Source organism: Haplochromis burtoni, unplaced genomic scaffold, assembly GCF_018398535.1.
Source record: "Haplochromis burtoni strain Fernald_Lab_line unplaced genomic scaffold, NCSU_Asbu1 Contig_226, whole genome shotgun sequence".
Taxonomy (NCBI): domain Eukaryota; kingdom Metazoa; phylum Chordata; class Actinopteri; order Cichliformes; family Cichlidae; genus Haplochromis; species Haplochromis burtoni.
Genome location: NW_024582587.1, coordinates 251,751 through 274,997, shown reverse-complemented (window position 1 = coordinate 274,997; position 23,247 = coordinate 251,751). Strand labels below are relative to the sequence as shown.

Here is a 23,247-nt window from a genome sequence, read left to right as displayed (position 1 = left end):
TGGTTTGTTCCACTGCCTACAATTCCCTAAAGGATGAACAATGTGTGAGACACTATTTTCCTACTTCGTACAGGTAAATATGTTTACCATTGTAACCAGACTATGTCTTATTACAGCGCCATTATCTGACTTGTGCTTCACTGGGGCCCCATACTGTTAAAGGGCCGCTGGAGGCTGGAAGTCTGTGCACATTAATAACTTTATAACTCAATGTTCAACTGCTTTTGTTTGGTTCTTATTTTTGATATTAATTTATTTCCCACGGGTCCGTCCACCCCATTTCAAAACCTCTGGATATGGCCCTGCTTCTGAGCCTCCACATGGCTGGGCTAAATGCATTTTAGATGATTGGCCTTATAGAGCTTACAGAAAATGTCCAGTGAGCAGCAGTTCTCTGGGTGAAAATGCATCGTTGATGACAGAAGTCATAAAGGTCAGAGGAGAGTCATCTGACTGCTTTAAGCTGACAGGAAAGCAACAGCAACTCTGTTACAACCAATGCAGAAGAGCACCTCTACACCATGACGTGCAGAACCTTGAATCAGAAGACATCAGTCAGCTAAGAACAGGAAACTGAGGCTACAGTTCACACAGGTTCATCAGAATTGGACAGTTGGTCAGATGAGTCCTGATTTCTGAGCACGTTCCTCATGTACACTCACCGGACTCTCCCCATGTTTTAAATTATTATTGTGTTGAAGTAAATTTTAAGTTAATGTGAACATTCCTGGTGTAACAGAAAGCATTTTATCAGGAAGGTGATTTCAATACCATGATGAAATACATTTCGGAATTTTGCTATCCCACTTGGTATCAATAATCCACTCAGTAATTTTCATTGAAAATATTTCTTTGGTTGAAAGGTAGTTCCACAGCAAAATGTTCCCTGTGAGCATTAAATGAAACTCCGATGTGAGTGAATAACCTGGGTGGATTCGTCACACATGATATAAAACAAGACTCGGAGCAGAGCAAAGTGTTCTTTCCAGGCATGATTTATTGAAAACACACCAAATTTATATTCTACAAACCAGTATTTTTCCGTTATGTTTAACAAGCGTAATAATTGCCTCTGGGTATTAGTAAAATTAACATACATTCTGTCACTGTGGCATCGCCTCTGCTCGCTACGAAAGCATTAACAACTGTACTCCTCTAGGAAATCCAACCAATTCTTCCAACGAGTCTATCTTTTTAAAAGTTTATAATACAATGTAATAGAGGGCAGGAAGCCACCAACAGTCTAAACTACTCAGGGGCTGGGAGTGGTTGAGGGTCGGGCTGGGTGTGGTGGTGGTGATGATGCAGGATCCATGAAGTGATGGGTGGAGTCGAGGGAAAAATGAGAAGAGGGGCTGACAGGGGGGGAGGAGAAGGTGAACATAGGGAATGGAGAGATGACAGCTGAAGGGGAGGAATAGAGTTTATATAAAACACTTATCTTTATCTACCATGGAAAAGGTTAAGGCACATGATAGGTACAAACACATCTGCTACTGAGTAGTACAGTTACTTTATTTTGACGGTCTTGATTCAGATATATCTACACAGGTAGGCCTGTTTGATTTAATGTGTGTGTGTGTGTGTGTGTGTGTGTCCATGTTTATTTTGTAAATGTACATAAGGGCAGCACATCCACAAAACCTAAACCCCCTGTTTTTTTTTGTTTTTTTTTTTAAAATGTGTGTAAATACAACTCCAGATCCTTTGGTTGTGGTACTGCGTAGTGCAGTTAGGAACAGACAGTCATGTGGGTCTAATGACAGCACACACGTCTGAGGACACACACACACGAAAGGGATGCTGGGTATTATCGTGTTTTCTTCTTTAACTTGTGAAAATAAAATTTATACAATAAGTTGTTTGTTTTGTAGTTCATTGATTTTTACCACAACGTACATCTTTATAAACACTGTGTAAAATATGCAAGCTTCATAGAGTCACATACGTCACAAAGAAAAGTCAGACTTGAACGCAGGCACATGCCATTCGCCTTGATGACGCACGAGTGATACAACCTCAGATTGGATTCTCTTCCACGGCCCTTTTCTTGCATCTCAGCTGCCCACCCTGTAACGCTGTAAAAATATATACTATATGGTCAAACTTGATGTTTGAATTTGTACAGAGGGATGCAACCTTCTTTTGTTGTTGTTTTGCCTCTAACCCCACCTAATCATCCACCTGCACACTCTTCCTGCACACAAAGGACTTAGTTAATATCCGAATGACGTCACACACAAATAAAAAGACGACAAAATTAAAAAAACAAAACAAAACCTGGCACTTGGAAAGAATAGAATATAAACATCTGTACAGATTTTTCTTCATGCTCACGACTGAATATTTCTCTTTAAGATGTACTGGTGTTGGAGAGTCGATGGTACTTGCTTGGGGAAAGAAACGAGACTTTCATTAACACTGCCACCTCTTATCAAGCTGTGTGACCTCTGACCTCTCCAGAGAGATGAAGTCAAACACAGATGCATCGCCTTCATAAAGAAAACTGCAGATAAATTTTGTTTTTCCTGTAACATTTTTTTTTTTTTAAACACAAAATATAAATAGGTGATCGGCTGTGTAACGATAACTGACACACATTTAAGTTACGTGGTTATTTCTTGCTTACAAACATGATGAACTTCTATCAAATGAGATGTGCTTTCCAAACAATGTGATATTAATATACAACTAAGAAGTCAGTAAATGTCATTTTCTCCTTCATTTTTCTTTTTTTTTTTTGTTCCTTTTGAGCCTAATATACATTTATATAAAACCCAACAACAACAAAAAAAAACCAAATCCTTTTTGGATCCATCTTTCCAACAAAAAAGAACTTGTGCCTGTCTTTTCAAAAGCACAAATCATTTATAAACAAAAACTCTTATATCCTCTTTAATACACATCATTGACATACAGCAACCAGCTGGGAAACCATGAAACTGCATCACTACGCAAACCTGGTGGTTACACACGTAATCACGGCTCTGTGAAGAAAAGTCGACACGCCGCCTGGCTCATTTGTGTCGACCACAGTTAAACAGGAAGTCTTTGTTGCTTTTGTTTCCATTTTCTCTTACTTTTGTGATGCAGTGCAAACAGAAACATCATCCCGTGTACTCACTATGTCACTTGCCTTCCTCCAGACTAGAACTTGCAGACTCCTCAGACTTTATAAAAATGGACATCAATCACCAGTTTGACACATTTGATATCAAAGCAAGGCTTTGAAATAACTTTATATAACTTTTTTTTTCTTCAAAAAACACAGTGAACCCAAATGGATTTTAAGTTCATGGTGGGTCCCTGCTGGGAGTACACGTTTTGCCACTATGCTACAGTTCTTCTTAGGCTCGCTTTCTTTCCTTTTCCATCCCATCAAACGAACATTCGGTGACCTTCAAACACATCTGTTCCAACCCATCACATCAAAATACCAGACTCTGATACTCTCCACAACCTACAAAATTTGATGCAGGCTAAAATAAAAGAACATTTTATTCCTCCATCAGGTTTCTCTCCAACACACATCCCATTTCTCCTTTCTTTGCTTACTTCACTTTCCCCTTCACATATCCATCGTTCCGCCGGCATCGGTCTCGGCCTGTTTTTTGTCACTGGTTGCGCTCAACAAGAGTCAGAACTGTAAAATTCACATGATGTCCAGTGGGAATGTTGATATGACAAAGTAGTAGGAGTAGTCTCTTTTTCTTTTTTAAATTTTCTCTGAAAAGCATGACTGAATGCTGGCTGCTGCTGGGTAGTTGCTGTTGTGATCGTTATTTTTTTGTGAAATCCCCTTTTTCTGTACAAAGTCCAACTCCAAAGATGAGTTCCATGTGAAATGGCAGTGGTGATATGGGAGATCCTCTTCTAGCGTCACACAGTTGCTATTTTAAGCCTGAAGCACATGGACAAGAGAGACAATCAGTTTAAAGCAACAGTAAATGATGAGCTTCAGTACAAAATGCCCCCCTCCAAAAAAAACATTATCAGTGATAAAAATCTGAATACTTCAATTTTAAATTATTTAAAGGACATGGCTGGCAACATTTCATATTCGCACTCTTGTCTGTAGAGCCCATTAAAAGACAAAAACTAAAATGTTGTCTTTTTTTCATTTAAAATAATTCCCTGCTCAATTTTTTGGTTTTCTAGCTTTTTGTTTTGCTTCCAAGTAGCCAAATAAAATCATTACAGCTTTAACCACAGCTTCACCTTAGTTCACTTAGTGAGAGTGAAACTTTTGCAATTGCAATTAGGAACGAAACACTGCATCATAAACAGTGTTTTTAGCATGAGTTTCGCTATTTACATCACATATCCAAATGTTAGTGTTAGGCCACTATATTTGTATGTAAGATAAGCTACTGTATGTTGACAGCATTCAGCTCTTATTACTATGAAGAAAAAAAAAACATGAGTTATTAAGTTTGCAAATTCTTTAGCTAACTAGCATGCTAACACCTCGCTAACAATAACTTCATTACAGCAAACTAGACATATGGTGCCTAAATTACCTTGTAACCAAGAAAATATTAATGTCTTTAGGGACCATATGTTAGCGTTTCACTACTTGGTTCTGTATCCTGTGTAGGGATGTGCGCAATTACTCAACTAGGCTAGTCGTCTAGCTGGCTAATTGTCGCTGTTGTCACTAGTCTGTACCAGACTTACGAGTAATTTAATGTAATTGTTAAAAATTTTAATTGAGGCCAATGCCGTAAATTATTGTGTACCAAATGTTAAGCAGCCATCTGCCAGCAGATGGCACAATGCTGTAGAGAAACACGATAAATCTGTTAATCCAGGCCTCATCTCTTTGTTAACACTATTGATCGCTTTCTCCAAAAGATGGATGGGCTCTCCCTTATAGTAGAGTTGCTACTCCTTTCACACCATATTTAACATCGGTTTAAGTGTTTTTTTCTTCTTCACTGTCTGTCTAGAGAATAACGTGTAATATTGATAATGCAGGATGCAAGGTGCTGCACAGTTAAGCAGCATGATTCATTATTGTAAAATGGCTTTGTTATTAGTTTTTGACATTTTCCATTAAACGTTTCTCAAATTTAAGTTAATATTTGAGTGTTTCTTAGTTTTAGACTAGTTGGGCTGTCTAATTTTCTAAGGTTAGTCTACTAAGAAATTAGTCACCAGGTGCATCCCTAATCCTGTGGCATACTTTTATATCCTAGTATTTAGTATTCAAGTATTTAGAGGACATGACATTGTCTTCTCTCACTGTCCCTGGATGGATGTGTCTTATATAACACATAGCAGTAAATAGCAAATGTGTGCATGCATCTATCTCAGCTGCTAGTGTACTGTGCAGGGACATCAGTGGGACAACAAGACAAAAAAATATCACCAGCCATTTCCTTAAAAATATCACACCAAAACAGATTTTCTCAGCGTTGAAACAGCATGTTACTATTAAAAGTTGTGAATGCTAATTTGAATCTCTTTCTTGTCAGCAATCATATGGCATTATCACAGCACTTGAAAAATTGTGTCACTCTTAAAGCGTCAATCATGTCAATCCAGATGGCGAATGGAGGCGAGAGACAGCAAAACAGATGCTTAATGTGCTGTGTGAAATCCTGCGTGCGCTAAATGAAGTGAAGACGACTCACCTGATGATTCATCCTTATCATTACCTGTAGCTGGAAATTACAACAAATACCAAAAACCATACCATTCTATCTAAGATCTAGCCTTTGAAGTATTTCCTACGACAGGACGTTGGATGGAGATGAAAGAACTGAATGGCCAGTGATGAACATGACTGAGATAAAATGCTGTCAACGAAAAAGGCAGTGAGGTCTGACATGAGGATTCTGGCAGAGGAGAGGACGACAGCAGTGAGGCAGTTACTGAAGCTCACCCAGATCAGCTTAAATGGTCAATCACACTCTAAAGAAAACTGTTGCTAATGTACTGTAACTAGTAAATGCACACAAAACACACCCAAGTTGTTTCATACGATTTCTTGGATGAGGAACTGCTTCTTCTACCCAGCACATTTAATGAACTGGGTATGCCTAGAGTGTCATTTCCTGACATTTGTGTCCTCTATTTTGCTTTACAAGGAAAACAAACAACCAAGTAACATCTGCTTTAGGAGACAGGCTGGGTGGCAGCTGGTACGATCACACAAACTCTAAGCAGAAGACTTTAAGTGGTGTCTGGGACAGTTTTTTGCGAAAGCGTTATTTTGTCTGATCCTTTCCGGTTGTTGGATTTCAGTTTTGCGTTCCGTGACGGTGACGACACCAGCAGAGCACTTTTGGCAGCACACTGACAAAAAAACAAACAAAACAAAAACTGGGTATCGGTTGTGTTACAGTGTGACACCTACAGGTCCTAACCAAGCATCCATGTTTAAGGATGCTACTAATGTACGGTACATGACTGTTTAGAGAGGCTTCTAATAAACGTTTATCTCTAATCACCGCAGCAATTTCCTAATGTTGTAAACCTGCTCAACATTTGGCAATAAAACCCTTTCTGATTCTGATTCTTCTAATGGTGAAAAACAGCATTTAAACAAACAGTAGTAGAGACGTGTTTGATTCTCTCTCAACCACAGAAAAGTTTCTTTCTGTAACTTACACACAATATGATAATCTAAGTTACATAAGCCTATTTGAAATCACTCATACCAGAAATTTAAATACAAAACTTTCAAATCATCTACTTCAGATCTTAAAATATATGCACTCGGAATCGTGTCTCCTCTCCAAACACAATATATGGGAGTGCAAACTTGTGTGGGTTCCTGCATATTATACACACTGATTTCTGCCATCAGCTTATCAACTTGCATGAGTTCTTTATCTGAAATCGTCTCGCTTTGACCCGAGATATGTCGTGTACGACAACTGCAGACATAGTATGTGTGTGTGTGTGTGTGTGTGTATCTTTTTCTTTTTCCGTGCTGCTTTTCATTAAGGCAAAACAGAGTCCCTGGAGGATCTCTCAAGAGTGCAGAAGAATGATTCCCCTTCATCATTTGCTGCCAATTTCAGCAAAGACTGTCAGGGGGAAGCAATGAGTGAGGATAGGTCTACATTTGAATGAGACGGGTGGTGCTGAATTGTGAACAGAGGACCAGCACCACCCTTCTTTTTATGTGATACAGAGAGTAGAAGTTTTTTGGGGGAGGTTTAAATATTAACCATTTGTTTTCTTGCACTTTCAAATTCTACGCAAAACAAATCCTCAAAAGTTGTTTACAATGTAATTTCTATGCAAAGAAAGAGGTGATTTCTCCACCTGACTGATCTGGGTGCAGGGTGACAGCAAGTCTACATGACAAAGTGTGAGGGCGAGAGGAAAACAGGCAGAAATGAGGAGCAGGCGGAGGATGAAAAGGATGCAACATGAAAGGTGCGAGGAGTTTCTCCTGTTTGCGATTTCAATTTTTCAGACCTACCATGCATGCATTTAGACCCAGGAGTCAACAGGCTGGGGCTTAACATCACAAGCGTCCACCAGACTGACTGCAGGCCTGTTACTCCTGATATAGTGTTTCCTATTTGTGTCATTCTGTAGCCAAAGGAGCACGGGTTAAAAAACAAAACACAGTCAAACATAAAAAGAGGTCAATACATTTCACATGTACACTCCTGCTTAAATACACATGCATCCAAGATCAGAGAAGCCGGTGTTAGTTCCCTGCCTTAAGGAAAGCTTGGAAAGAACTCGGGTTGATTACAAAACAGCGAACCAGAACATGCAAAAGAAGGAGGGAAGAGAGCGCGTTTTGGTAGCCAAGTTGCATTCAAAGCGGGCTGAACACCTCTGGGAAGTACAGGCAGCAGACTTAAAAGACAGCTTTGGAGCGATGCTAGCAGGCCTGTACACTCTGAAGACAAACAACTGTTTGCTGTGATTACCGCTGCCTTCTGAGCTGAATAAAGTGTTTGTGCTTTTAAGATGTGACACTATATCTTTAGCTCTAGTTAGCCTAAATATAGTTGTCACTGAAATATACTTCAGAAGCTGCTACACTTATTGTTGTTATTCTGCCTTCTGAATGAATGAGAAGTTTAGCTTTACTTCGTTCACTCAGCTGAAAAGCCTGAAACCCAAACTGTGATCGGTCCTATTATTTGCCCACGGTATGTCCACCACTACTAGCAATAATGGTGTCGTTAGTCAGGACTTGACACCTATATTCTTAAAAGTTTGGTTTTAACTCATATAAATAATGTCAGCATAGGGAAAATCTGTTTAAATCAGAGGTGATGGTAGAGCCTGGAGTCCAGCACAACTTTCCTGCTGGAACGCCAAAACAAGATTATTTTTACACTAGATTGTCATTCTCTTAAGAACTCCAAAACAACTACATTTAATAAATGTTAGAGAAATTTGTTTACATTTTGTGTGTCTGTAAATATTGGCCAATATATTAAGTGACCAAATATCGATCTAAGAGCCCACAAAATAACTTAAAACTGACAGGAAACTTTCAGACAACTTGACATAGTGATTATACGTGTGTGATTATACGTGCTACACTGAACACATCCGAGAATAGGAGGTGGGATAATTTGAAAACTTCAGCCACAGAGAGCAGAGAAACATTGCTTTTCCCCATTACAGTGACGTCCTGAATATGAACATACATTTTAAGAAACATTTTAGTCCTCAGATAAGATAACACAGAATGCAAGGCCCAACTTTAAACCTATATAACAAATAAATAACAAAGAAAAGAATAATAATAAAAAAATAAAGTTTACTCTGTAAGAAAGAACATGCGCCCATGCTCAATCCAACAAATTTGCCTTACAATAGCTTACAGGTAGTTTATGATAGCTAATGCTAACAGGCAGGTGTTTGGTACTGGCATAACAGGCAGGTCACCAAGTCTGAGGCCATGTTTGTAGTACTGCTTAAAATACCAGTACTGTAAAAATATAGTTTATGATCTCACAATGGACCTAGGTGCCCTTTAACCTCTTTTTTTATTAGCAGCCTGTTGCAAACAAACTGTAGGCGGCGTTGCTTCTGTGCTCACATCCTGAGCGATGTGTTGAGATGACCGTCAGAAAGAAAATCATCTCTCTGTGACATTATAGAGAGCAAAGAGTAGAAGAAGCTGTCCGAAATGAAGCCAGAAACTTTGGCTCACGGGGATTACTTACACGTACGCTGCGCTCATTATCTGAATGTCTGGCTATGCTGAATGTGAACATCTACAATTTTAAACAGCAAAGAGAAAATGAGGAGCAGCTAAGTACACATGAAGTAAAAGTAGCTACATTGTAATTTTATGCACCTTAAACTATGATACTGTTACCCACTTCACGCAAATATCAAGCTAATATTCTAGTTGGACTTTAGATAAAAACAACAAAACTACATATTTTAATCTGAAAGGTAAATTTAAATCACTTTTAACACCAAAATATAATCACGTGCTAGTTTTGGAGAAACAAATATGTGAAAATACATCAAACATCTAAGCTGAATCATTCATTTTTGAGCCTCGAGGGCTAATCCCATCCATATTGTGTTAACGAAGATGAAAAATAAACAGCTTAAAGTACTTGAAAATCATCTGATGCCTAAATGCCATCCTCTGAGGCCACTAGCCTGCGACTCTGCTTTGAGGCTGGATTGCCGATCAGCTTAACACGCTGTTGTGTGATGTGTGTGTATAATCAGCAGACGACCATTCGATAACACGGCGGTCTGTTCATCGCCAAGGCAAGGGTTGTCTCCACAAGGAGCACTTGTTGGCGGTTCTTTTAATCAGTCTCAGATTAATTACTTTACAGACTCCAAATGCTTACACTCAATTAACTGCTAGCTCACAGATCTGAGGCTGTCCACAGCGCTCAGCTGCGGTGGCACTATTAGCAGAGAACGTCGACTTCCAGCCTCTTTAAAGAATCGATAGGATTAACAGCCTCTAATGAGGACCACCATTGAAAACAAAAAGAGTGAGAGAGACGAAGAGGACGTGATGATATTTCAATGAGGCATCATTATCTCGTTGTCTATTCCCTGTTCCCCCAGGAGATCAGAAGAGCTCTGTCCATACCTTTAATGGTTCCCGTTCTGTCAGGTCCACCGAACCGTCGCCGGTCTTGTATTTGCAGTCTTTGTCCCTTTGGTCAATGGTAGAGTAACCATCTAATGAGGTCAGAGAACAATTGTCAGATAATTCCTCTGTTTCCCTGATTATCATTGAACTGAGACAAATAGTTTAGAAATGTATTTTAAACTGTGTGAAGAGGCAGCTTTTCTGAGTGCCAGGAAAGAAGAGGAGACTACACGTGCCTCCAAATTCTCAAGCCTCTTTCACACATGAACTTTAGATAATTTAAATTCTACAGTAGTCCTTTCTCACGTGTAAGACACGCTTAAAAGAAAGCACTCCATGTGATTTAGGTGAGGGAGGTGCTGGAGCAACGTGTAGAAGACAGGACACATGACGCCCACCTGCTGGAGGTGAATGCACTGGAATATTAACAGCACGATGTGCACATGACTGCAACCCGACATCACACAGACTAGTGCTAGGGAGCTAGCTAATGCCTGATGTGACTCTGTCAGACATTTGCATTCTCACGTGCACCTCTGCTGGGAAAGTCCTAGAAAAGGTCAGAGCTGCAGTGCACGTGTGAAAGCAGTTTCTGCTCCTATAAACCTGCCAGTACTCGTGTTACTTACCTTCAGTGCGTCTCAAACAAAACACATCAAGCAAGTGAGATATTAAGCGTGTCCTTAGAACAGGCCTTTAAATGTGTTTTATGCATTCTGTAGCCTGGGGCATTTTATTTATCAAGTCTCAGAGTAGAGGATGTCACTTCTAGGGGTAATGCTGTTTTTAAAGTGTCAAGCATTTCGCTTAGTCACATAAACCATCTAACTAAATCTACTATATGCAATATAATAAGTACACTAACAAAAATAATCAGCAGATTAACACTTTTATCTTCTTTGGACTAAAGGCTGTACATAAAAGATGGCATGGCCTTGGGGTCTCAAAAGGGAGGCCAGTGTGGAAATGCCTTAAACTTACATTCTCTTCAATTAGGAGAAGAAAAAGTTCAAAGTTCAAACTTTCTATGGGTTTCAGTGTTTACTGTACAGTCATCATAAGCCATCACCCATCAGTTCAGTAAATGCTTGTGATGAGGTAAAAATGTGCATTTGAGTTTTAAATACCAACATTTTTTTTTTAATTTATTGATTAAAAATGTTTTGTGTAATTTATTTAGATTTTTCGGGGGGTGTCACCCTGATGTGCCGAGGGTTCTGAGTTCTACCTTCTTCAATCAGGAGAAGCACTCCTCCTGATTAAAAGTCAGCACAGAAACCATCATAAATAAGTCTCAAATTCTACTTTGAGGTAAGAGAATATGTAGTCCTGATTTAAATATCTGCACAACTCCTCTGTCGGTTTGTGAGTTGCCTTATAAGGAACACCAGCATTCAATAACACGGACTCAAAGGTACTTTCTGTTGCTCTCTTATTTCCCAAGGGGTCCCCCACAGTGGAAAGATGAGCATATTTGATATGGCACAGATTTTATGCCGGATGCCCGTCCTGATGCAACCCTCCTATTTGTAAAAAATAATCTTATTCTCTGACCATCAGCGATCACAAATGAATACAGGAGAGAGCTACAAAATAGTCAAAGTTGCAAATTACATCTTTAAAACCAAAACTAATCTGCTCTTTAAAGGAAGCACGGTGGAGAATCTATCCTGTGATATTCTAAAAGTATATTCATTAAGTAGTAAGAGAACAACCCAAATCCTTTGGTGTTGAGCTTGTGATACAGGCCCAGCTTTGTACAAACATCTTGTCAAGAGAGGGGTCGTGCATACAGCATCAAAAAGCATCATGTCTGAAGCTCGGTCCAAAGCAATCATACAAAGTTGAGAGGATTTAGTGGGCGAATTTTCAGATTAAAAAAATATCTTTGACGTCAAATCAGAGGATTGGACTCTGGAGTGAGATCACAGGAGAACTAGCTCTTCCTTGGCTAAGGACTATCATGCAGTCTGGCTCTTACCTGGGCCCAGCTCATCCATAGGTATCATATCACCACTGCCACATTTCCTGGTGCCTGAAAAGCATTCATAGGCCATTTGTACAAAAGCAGCACACACACAAACTGAGTCACTGAGCCAATGCTGATGCTGCTTTTCAGGGCGATGGTTCTCGGCCAGTGATTGAATAATGCAAACTGAGAGTGGGCAGACATGAGTGCCGCGATTCATATGAATGTATGGATGCAAAAATAAAGAAAAAAACTGCTGCTATGCTGCTGACTCCTCTTTCAATGAGATGTTTGTTGTTGGGCCAACATACTTCACAAGTCCCCTTCCCACCCCCTTATATACACTGCTGTTACAGAAAACCTCTATCGCAGCACCTTGCAGATGCAGCCATACACGCTGGCTTAGAGTTGAGGACATTTTCTTTATCCCTGACACCAATACGCCAGTCAAAAACTCAGTCTCTATAAATCCAGCTCTTAACTTTTTAAAATTCTTTATTAATGTTTTTTTGGACCAAGGTTTTTGTTAACAGCAGCAGTATGCTTTCTGAAGTTGTAGTTACCATTTTATGTGCTTTATTTTTTAACCGCTATGGACAAAAGCATTACTGCGACATTTCACACCAAAGCGTCACCATGAGGAGGATGAAAGTAGTAGCAATGTGCAAACACTGCGCTTCAATATAGCCATGAGGCGGGGGAAAAGCATACATGTCCCCAACAAGTAACACACACTGAGTCAGATGCTTGCTCCAGTAATCATTAGCACTTGGTTTGAACCTGCTTTGAGGACTCCAGGGGTAGGGTTACTCTATGTAAATGTCCACCAATAAACATGTTGTGCTAATGCTGTGCTGTAATTTGGGTATGCAGACTTAAATAGTGACAATGTTATAAAAATCCAGTGACCCCCCCCCCCAAAAAAAACTAAAACAAAACTAAACCATGTTATTAAGAAGTTACCTGGGTAATATTTTCCTTCAGTGTAGTAAACATGGGACTCCTGCTACCAAAAATGACAGCACGTGTGTATTCATCCCTGGCAAAAAATAGTCCAGTAGCTCATTTTGTATAACAAAAGACAGGATCTACACTATCCAGCTGATGTTTGTACTTATTGCTTTTTTTTCTTCTTCTTTTTTTGTTTTTAAATTGAACTGATCAACCTTAGTGTATTTTAAAATATTAAGGTCTTCGCATGAAACAGCTTAGTGTGAATATGCACATTTTTTAAAAAGGAGATGGGTTGCAAAGCGGCCTGGAGATTTGCACTAAATATAACCATGTCAAAGCATCCTAATTAGTACTACCTATTATTGGTATCAACTAAGCCGTTAGCTGTTAACCTCCTAGGACCTGGCGTCCACATATGTGGACATCCCATTTTGAGTTGTCTAGACCAAAATCCTTAATTTTGCTCTGCAAGGGCCGGATATCCACTTATGAGGACATCATACTGCCACTGTTCTATCGAAATTTAAAGCGAATGTCCTCATGTGTGGATCTTATTTTTCTCAGGAACAAAAATCAGGTAAAAAAAAAAAATTCACATAACTCTTTGTCTTTACATGGCTCAGGTCCCAATCAGCCCAAATAGCAAAGAGAAATTAAAAAAGCATGCCATGACAGAGTTCGGGTCTTAGAAGGTTAAAGTCTGGGACTTCTATCTGCTAATCTGCCACGACTACTAACTGAGAGTAAATTCATGGTCAGCATGACAGTGAGCTCACTTTTAGTTTTGGAGTTCTTGAAAATGGGGGAGGGGGGGGCACCTTTTATTATCAGTCTGATGGCTTGTTCCCACTGGACGGGTAATTCATCCCATATAATGGGGAGCAAATTAAAACATCTGCAGCTAATGAGACTGTTCCCATTGGATGGGTATAAAACATAACTTGACAACTTGAAGAGACAGAGATTTATCATTCGCTCCTCGAGGTTGACAGAACAGTGAAAAGAAAATCAGCAACTTGACAAAAGGGTGCGAGGACCTTAAATTAAAAAAACAAAACATATGGAGGTCATATGGAGTAGTTACTGCACACATGAAACACTAAAAAAGGATGTAGCTACTGTCTTTATTTTGATCTTAGATTTTTGAGGATTACACATGTGACAAGAGACCTAACATTATTCATCTCGTTCTTCATGAGGTGAATAGGTGGACTACTTTCTAATGAGCTACACAACAATGTCACTGAAGTGGTCTTCATTTTCCCCCGACCTCGTCCTACCCCCTTTAGTCCTCGAAACAGACACAAACAGCAGCATACACTCTACCACACACGTGCTGACTGACCTTGGTTCTTCTCCATCAGCGGCAGAGTGGTGTCATCGTAGCCCGGCTTGCCGTTCTTGGTTGCTTTAGGAGTGGCCGTCACAGTGAGCTGAGAGAGGAGAGGGAGCAGGAAGCACATCGTAACGTCATAATACAGATCAAACAGTTCCCAGTATGGAAAGATTGAACTTTCTCACCTAATGTGGGGTACGAACTGAACGCATAACAATTCATAACATTTTACGAGATAAGTATCAGAAATTAATTATGTTGTCTCGATGATGTAAAGATGATATTGGTAACAGCTTGATTCAAATTTTAGTCGGTGGAGATTTATTGGAAATTATTTTACAATGTCAGGAACAGAAAACCGAGCCACTCTCAAAGCTATTTGAATGAAGCTGCTTACAAAACATTCTTTCAACCTTCTGAGCGAACAATAACAACACTCTGGATTGACATTATTTGTAAAGGCTGACTTTGGTTCCATACCTGGAAGTGGCTTTTGTTCCACCCGTCCTTGGCCAACGCGTTCCTCAGCTCCTTATAACTCCACACTGTCTGCAGCACATGGGACGCTGCCTTTGTTTCACGTGCTGATTGGCTGAAGAGGCCCCCCCCCCATCCAAAAAGGAGGAAATTAGTAGGAGAAGTAACTAGATCAATTAACGTCAGTAACCTCACCTAATCACAAAACTGTAACAGCTGGGCGTGCTGGCGAGGCACCGCTGCAATCAATCTCTTCATTCAAAGGCTTTTGAGTTCTCCGGGCAGTTTCAGGGTCTAGTTTTTAATTCACAGCCAGATGAATACACATTGCCTTTCATTAGCTACCTCTGAGCCACCAGTATTAATTATATGTGGGTGCGAGGGAGGGGGCTCACTTCAAAGAAAGCTAATCTCATGAGGCTGAGAGGAAACACTAGCTATTTGGTTTGTGAATAAACTATGTATATTCATGCTTGTTAAAGTGACTCTGGATGATCAATACATCACCGCACAAGGACGGGCCTTTGAAAACTGCATTTAAAATGTGGTGCGGCTCTAACACGCCTTTATTTGCAGTGAGTAACAATGTGGTTATATAAGACACCTCTTGAAAATATTAGCCTGAATATCTTAATTTTCGCTACTAGTTGCTGAGTACAGCTGAGACACCCACTGTAAGAACGGCCTCCACTTCTGAAAGCCTGTTTATTAATGTGAGGTGGGCAGTGGTGTCTGTAGCCAAGCTCGCGCCGTCACAAGACGCGTTACATTATTCATCCTCCATGAATACTAATATGAAGGCTCATGATGAAATTGCATACAAGGTCATACTATAATTATGTCTCAGTAGTAAGGCCACACCTCGTGCAGAGCTTATATGGATAACAGCATGCTGCTTCAGTTTGACTCAGTGAAGAAAAGGGGAACGCAGTCATAGAGCAACGTCAATGTCCGACTGTACTTAAAAAATCTTACCTGGTCCTATTGATGGCGACCAGTTTCTCGATGGCCTGGGCCTGGATGAGGGAGCGTGCGTTTTCAGAGCTGTCGGTGACGATCTCGTGAATGGTATTGAGGATGGCCACCACAGTGTCCTCCTCCAGGTTCTTGGCTGGTCGCTGCTGACCGCTGGGCAGGTTGCTCACCAAGTCCCGCATGGCATAACTTCCTATACGGTGAATTAGTGTTTAAGGTTAACCAGGTGACAGTGACAGGGAGAATAAGAGTCAAACACAAAGCACTCTGAGAGCACAAACCTCCAGCAGCTCCCTTCCTGGGCAGTATTTCCTTTTTAGGAAGTTTCTAAATTTTAAGGCTTTGTGTCAAATTTCCCAAAATAAATCATTAAGCTGACCTCGGAGACTTTGGTGGATGTAAAGCTAATTTTAATGGATTAATATGACCCCACTCTACAGTGTTACAAAGTTTTATCAGAATTCATTAAAAAAAGTTTGTGAGCTGTTGTGCTTATAGTCAGATGGATGACACGCATGCAAAAACACAACCTCCTTGGCTGAGGTAATTAACACCTTCAAAATGAGTAATAAATTAGGTTACATCTTAGCAAGTGAGTCTTGTGTGCCTCGTAAAATTGCATGAATTTTACGAGGCCAAAAGCTTGCATTTAATAACATTTGAGATGCAATGGATGGACTTTGAAGGCTTATCATAAGGAAACTATATCAACAAAGGGAAAATTGGAGGTATAGAATCATAAATGCATTCCCACCAACTAGTGGTCAGAACATGCGGGCATGTTAGAATTATTTTATGAAAAGACTTGTTAGCCTTTTAAACAATGTGGTTCAAATCGTTCACAGAATAATAGCAAACCTTCATTGGTATTACTGCAGTAGCCATCCAAAATAACATCAACAACAACAACAACAACTGTGTGGCTTTGCTAATTGTTTGTACCGATTAGATCCTTGTTGCGGCGGTCAATGGACAGGTTGCGCAGAGCGATGGCCACAGCTCGGACCACCTTGTCAGAGTCAGAGCGCAGCAGCTCCACCAGGATGGGAAGACCTTTCTCCTTCCGCACTGTGGCTCGGATGTAGCTGGACCACTGAAGGGCGAAAGAAGGGCATGCTGTGAGTGCTTTTTATATTCTTTAGAATTTTATATAAGTACTTGAATCAGCCCTAATATCAGTGCACATCCTTTCATTTGAGGCCCCGAGGTAAGTCCCACTGAGGAGCCTAGTGGATCTCTGTGACACCAGCACAGAGGGCGAAGACACTTCTGCAATATTCTCCACCCGTGCATGGCCATGCACACTCAGAAAGTCGTTCTGTAACTACAAGGCAGCTCATCACTGCTCCTTAGGCATAAGTAATTCACAACATCACACAGTGGGGCTCTGAATGGACATGTGATATAATTTGTCTTAATTTAAACATCAGTAGATTTTACTTCTCATTTTTTTGGAACATGAAACATTAAGCTTGACATAAAAGGGTTTCTTCTTCGGAGTGCTGATAACCCAAGAGATGTAATTAAGCAGAGGACAGTCAAAGCTGAGCCACCAGGTGGCAGTAGTAAGCCTTGGAAATAAGGGAAATCTCCCCTGTGGTACTAAGCAGAAGCAAAGAATGAGGAGGATTTCAAGCAGAAGCTCTGATATCCTCAGAGAGCAGGACACTCTTTGTCCAGCTCCCAGATGTGACAGTCTGGTGTGTTAGCAGCTCCACAGGTTACTGTTAGCCTGCTCAGGCGTTCTGATCATGCTTACCAGGGAAAACATCTAACAGGAAAGAGTTTTTCCACCTCCAAATACTCACCTTAGCTAAAAATCACTACATCTGAATTATTAAAAACATTCAATGAGAAACTCAGAGCTGAATCTGATCTAACGAAACAAGAGGAAAAAAAAGGATCAATCAAGATTTCAGGTGATTTTCCTCACGTCTCTGAGGGCTTTTTGCTGCTGATGAAATCTGAGGACTGAAAGATGTATCTACAGTCTGACACTTGGGTGTTAAGAGAAGAGCTTTTGCGATAATGCTGCCGTGGGCTGAATACAGCCCATCTGCTGGAAAACATAAGTGACCGCTCTTGCCCGAGGTGCTGCGCGTAAACTGGCAGCTGACTACCAGCCATCCCTGTTGATAATTCACTACTTGCCTGCAAGCCAGACAGCAGCTCCGCAGATGCTCTAACTGGAATAAATGTGTAGACCTGACTGCACAGCTTCTCATCTAATCCATCATCAGAAGCAAAAACCTACGAGAGATGAGAGTGCTGGATAACAGATACAACACTTATCTAATATTATTCCACCTTGATGGTTATCATTACCCACCCTGTCTTGTGCTGCTGTCATGTTGATTTAGAGCTACTTAAATTGTTGGATCCCATTCTAAATGTATCTACACTTAATTTAGCTTCAATCTCCATCACAGAAACAGCCATATACTAACAACACTATTTATAGCATTAGCCTTAACATTGCTGTTTTCACCTTTCTTGATCCAAGTGCAACCAGCCAGCAATACATTGTGCATGAGCTACCTAGAGCGAGCTTTAGTTTCCACACACATACTTTGGCCCTCAGAAGGCAGTCAACACATTCTCATCCCAGTGTGTCAACTACTTTGCTTGGGTTGTGGTTAGGGTTCAAAGTTGCCCTCTGTTGAAAAATGGCACTCTGTGTATTTAAACGTGACACCAAGGACTTCACAAGAATCCATACACACCATTCAGGCATAACAGTATGACTAATATCCTGTTGGTTCTCCTTTTGCTGCCAAAACAGCCGTGACCCATCGAGATATGGACTCAACTAAACTCTTGGAGAGTGTCCGGCACCAAGATGTTAGCAACAGATCATTGAAGTCCTGTAAGCTGTGAGGTGGAGGCTCCCATGGCTGCCCGTGACCCTGTTGCTGGTTCCCCACTGTTCCTTCCTTGAACACCCGACAAGTGCTGCAGTTATGGAGATGCTCTGATCGAGTCGTCTAGCCATCATAATTTAACCCTTGTCAAACTTTATAAAACAAAACTCGATAAAATGTTCACTTTCCCCCTGATATATCCCACCTACTAACAGGCGCCATGATGAAGAGTTAATCAGTGTTCTTCACTTCAACTGTCAGCAGTCATAGCCTGACATTGTGTATGACAAGTGGGGAGTAACAGATCCATCTTATTATTACAAGAAACCTGCAGTCATGGCACAGCCGTTATACACCACCAGCATCAACAAAAGAACAGTGTTTGTCTCCCAGGGAGGGAGAGCAGACTTGGTCTTTTTGCTACCATCGCAGGACATGTACAAGGTTAAAGATGAGGACAAAAGGCTGTAAAAATATAAATGAGGAAGAAAAAAAGCCAACGGGATACGGTAACACCCCAACCCAGTACTCACAGTCCACTGTCCAGCGCTGAGGTTTTGCAGAGCCCCAGCAGCTGCCTCTAGGGTGTTATAGTTCTGGCTCTCCGTCAGCAGAGAGAGGTAGAGCCTCACCACCTCTGGCTGATACAGCAGCTCAAAGCCTGCAGGGAAATACAGAGAAACAAACACACTGGTTAGAATCGGTAGCCGGAAAGATAGGCTAGTTAGGCTGTGTGAAGGTGCTGAGGTCTAACTCTGTCCGTAAGAAATGTACTTTGGCACAGCAAAACAGGAAAAGACGCTTGGGTTTGCCATAATGCACAACACCTCTGGTGAGAGCACACAACCTTGACACAAAATGCCACAAAATTTGGACCGCAGTTCTTTCTGCAAACTTTTGAAAATGTTCCTGAGGACAAAACTATGCAAAACCATGTTAGGAGCTGAAACCCACTGTGTCTATGTGGTTTTAAACAGCCTACAACTCCTTTATGAAGAAAAGCTGGAGCAGCGCCTAGTAAATTTCCACTTAGCAATACTAAAGCATTACCATTGAAAACACTTCAGAATTATAAATGAGGAGAACAGAAGAAGGAGAGGTTATTGATCCGACAGCCCTCACCAAACCCAGGGTATTTGAGAGGGAGGTTTATCTCGCTAGCACATAAGACATTCCAGCACAGTCAATCATTAGGCCTCCCTCTGATGGAAATGTAATTATATTATCAGCTATTAGACAGAGCAGGCACAGGGAGAGGCCGAGGTGTCGGATCGCATCAAATCAAATGTATTCATCCAAGGTTTTTCTTATTTTGCACTAACAAATGACTTACAGGGGACCAAAATGACACTTTTCTGATTCAGCGGGTGAATAGACACACTGATCTGCTCATCTTACTGGAGGGGGCAGGTCACATAGAGAGGGGACACACCCAACAGATTTTGATGACTTGACCGAAACACTTCTTTCCAGTTTTGAAGAACCAGCTATATTCTGCAAAGGAAGCACTCCACCTCATCTAATCTAAACAAAGCTAGAACTAATGCAACAGTGTTTCAATACAGGGGGCGCAAACAGCTTTTACCCACGCAGGTTTTAACAGACTTCTGCAGCCCAGATCACAAGCTAACTGAAGCTTTAAAATCAGCTTTTACAGAAACACAGCTTCCTTCCTATCTTCAACAGGAGTGCACATGCAATTTTAAATCCTTCTTCTATCCCTCAGGTCCAAATGAAAAGATATATAACCCGCTGCTTCTTCCCATGTGCTCTGAGGCCAGTAATTCCAAGGTTCGATCTGAAAAGCTCCGTATTATAGGAGCTGGGATGCACAGTAACCCCGTTTGATTAATGCGCGCAGGTTCACGAGGCTCTTGGTACATTCTTGAAATGTAGAAAAAGATTTCTTTCCTTTTCTAATGTGACTTGGGCCCACATATAAAATCAGCAGTCAAAACCCATAAAAAGGCATCTTACGGTAATGTACCCTCTTTTTATTGACTCACTTTTTTTACTAGGAGACTAAAAATAGAGGAGAGTATCATTTTTGTGCTCAAGAAGTACAAGATAAACACATAAACTGACATTTGTGCCTCTAAATCCACATCTCACACTCATAATTTGCAGAGAGCGGAAGCCAGAGTGCTCTGACTGCCAGATTTCAAACACAGCAACATAGTAGTTAACACTCAAAAAGCGGGGTTTTCTTCCCGAGACGCTTCCCCGTGAGATCACTCGACCAGAGGGCGTGTGGGAGGAACTGCCAGACTGGGAGATCGCTACTGGAGGTGCTGCTCCAGAAGTTACTTTCAAAAGTGAAGCAGAGTGAGGAGCAGACTACCCCCCGAGTTGTAATCACGCGCTAAAACATGAATCACTTTTTTTTCTCAGGGGCTACGCAAGAAAGGGGGTGGGTGGGGATTACAAACCAGACACTCAGCAACATTCTTCACGCGCCTCATATTTCTGGGCCTACTGGGTGCACACTCAGCAAACTGGAACCTATGAAGCAGGCAGTCTTGTTGACAGACATTTCATCTCCAAAGCAGATTCTCTTTACACAAAATGTCAGCCACGTTAAACCTTTGGAAGCTTTTTCTGCACTCCAAAACTGTGCATACTATGGCTCTTTCTTTTCCTGTAACATAATCTGCAAATCCACACTCCCTCCATCTTGAAATTCTTGGGGTTTTGGTCTGGCACCCAAGCGAAGAGACTTATGAAATTGGAGTTTTACAAATGAAAGACGTGCACAGTTCAACAAAGGAGATGAAAATGGAGGGAGAAATTCACTAAGCGTTTAAACTAAATCCTTTAGCCTTAGTGGAATTTTCTTACTGTTGAGATGTTAAGTATCTCTGCCAGACCCTTTTACTCAGCAGTTTTTGGAAAGGGCTTAATGTCAGCACCAAGTCCCCGAGGTCTTTACTAATTAGTGCAAGCCAGGTCAAGTTCTGTTGGCAACTGTACACTGAAGTGTTGTTGTTGTCGTCAGTCATTTCCTGCTTGCCTTTTGGCCCGCTGTTGTCAGTTTGTTAGGCAGAATTACAGTTTGGACACGGAGATGAGCTGTCAGTGTGACGTGACCTTGGCTCAGGGCAACCCACAGCCCTATAGTCTGTAACAGACTGCAAACACGGTGAGATTACTTGAATATGATGGATTCAATCCTGAGGTGTAGCATGGAGAGCATGCAAATCGACTTCTGAGTTTCCCCATTTTTCAACTAAATAGCTAACTAAAGTTAAGCACTAGTACTTTATACTTCTCTTGCTAGTACAGAGAAGTATCAAAACCTTTTAGCAAAGCAGATTAAATGCAAGATCATGTAAATACAAGCCAAAGTCCGGTATTTAAATGTTAACCATATGCTAGCACAATGTACTTTAATCTGCAATAATCTCCAAAAATGTGTGTGTTGATTTTTTTTGGCAAACTGATAATGGAACGAAAAAGTTCCTCTAAGCTGTAATTTTAGTTTTTGATTCTTTCTGTTTGTTTTTCTTTATTGTTGTTTTTACAGCCTACAATTTTACTGCAATTTCACAACACTCATCGGTGCGGTTTCCAATAGTAGCACACGTCTGTTTGTAGCAGGCTGCAGCGAGTAGATCCCCGTAGACTGCCCTGTTAATATACCTCACCTCAGTGTGCTTACAGCCTAGTACCAACAATGCTTTTGGTAGCCATAGCCATTTTACCCCTTCATAACAAATGTAACTAAACTTAGCAGCATCTACCAGGCCTCACTAATTAGTTCCTTAACTGGACCTCTTAGCACCCTGCATGATATTGTTGCCTTCTGGAGTATCTGACAAATAGCGCAAGGTGTGAGGTGCAGCTTTCAAGTCAATGATGAGACCAGAGGGTGAAAGAAAATATTTACTTTGCACAGGGATGGAAGTGAATGTAGGTCAACCTTTGGACTAACATTTGACATCTTACTAGTTGTAATTTTATCTGTTATACCAGGGGTGTCAAACATAAGACCCAGGGGCCTGAATCAGCCCAGTAAAGACTAAACTGATACAAAACTGATACATATTGTTGAAATTACAATATGTTGTTGCTACATAAAGATATCTCAGGGATTAAATGTGTAGTTAAACTTCTTTTCACTGACAGAAAAGAGAGTTTCACTGGTCCAGCCCACTTAAGATAAAATGAGTTTGACTTCCCTGCTTTACACCACACAAAAGACTCCCGCTGAGCTCTGCTCTGAAGTCAGTGCGTGCAAACACACAAACACAGAACGGCACAGTCAGTAACAAGCTCGTCCCTAAATGAGGTGAGAGGGGAGGAGAGGCGAGTTACTTTTCCAAGTAGATGACAATGGCGACAACTCCTCCAATCGAGGTGGAGCTCAATTATCAGTGGAGAGAGGGGGCTCTGTGGGGCCGCGGTGCATGAAAACTGGGTTAGAAATGAAGTTAAGTTGAAGTGATTGAGTGACGCTCGGTGCAGAGCTATAGCATTAATTCAGTTCAAGTGCTCACACTATTACCTTCGCAGGCTGTGACAGGCCGGTAAATGATAATGGATTAACTGATGAGCAAGGTAGCAACGCACACACGAATCCACACGCAGCACATGTATGTGAGCATAATGAAGGCGC

General features: G+C 41.0%; 1 protein-coding gene across 15 annotated transcripts in view; it reads right to left on the bottom strand.

Moving 5' to 3' along the window:
* Window positions 1–979: 979 nt before the first annotated feature.
* The window catches only part of arvcfb (ARVCF delta catenin family member b), a 250,929-nt gene continuing 228,661 nt past the window's right edge, over window positions 980–23,247 (bottom strand). For 5 of the 15 annotated variants that reach the window (XM_005936879.3, XM_005936883.3, XM_005936880.3 and 2 more), the window contains 10 exons: window positions 19,166–19,293; window positions 16,714–16,864; window positions 15,772–15,964; window positions 14,800–14,911; window positions 14,329–14,416; window positions 12,042–12,095; window positions 10,058–10,149; window positions 9,156–9,206; window positions 7,439–7,551; window positions 980–3,901 (listed from right to left, as the gene is read on the bottom strand). In XM_005936879.3, coding sequence (XP_005936941.1) covers window positions 7,450–7,551; window positions 9,156–9,206; window positions 10,058–10,149; window positions 12,042–12,095; window positions 14,329–14,416; window positions 14,800–14,911; window positions 15,772–15,964; window positions 16,714–16,864; window positions 19,166–19,293 — 971 coding nt within the window. In that variant the 3' untranslated portion in view covers window positions 980–3,901; window positions 7,439–7,449. The remainder of the gene's footprint in view (window positions 3,902–7,438; window positions 7,552–9,155; window positions 9,207–10,057; window positions 10,150–12,041; window positions 12,096–14,328; window positions 14,417–14,799; window positions 14,912–15,771; window positions 15,965–16,713; window positions 16,865–19,165; window positions 19,294–23,247) is intronic. The other 10 variants (XM_005936882.3, XM_005936889.3, XM_005936888.3 and 7 more) reach the window with 6 other exon arrangements.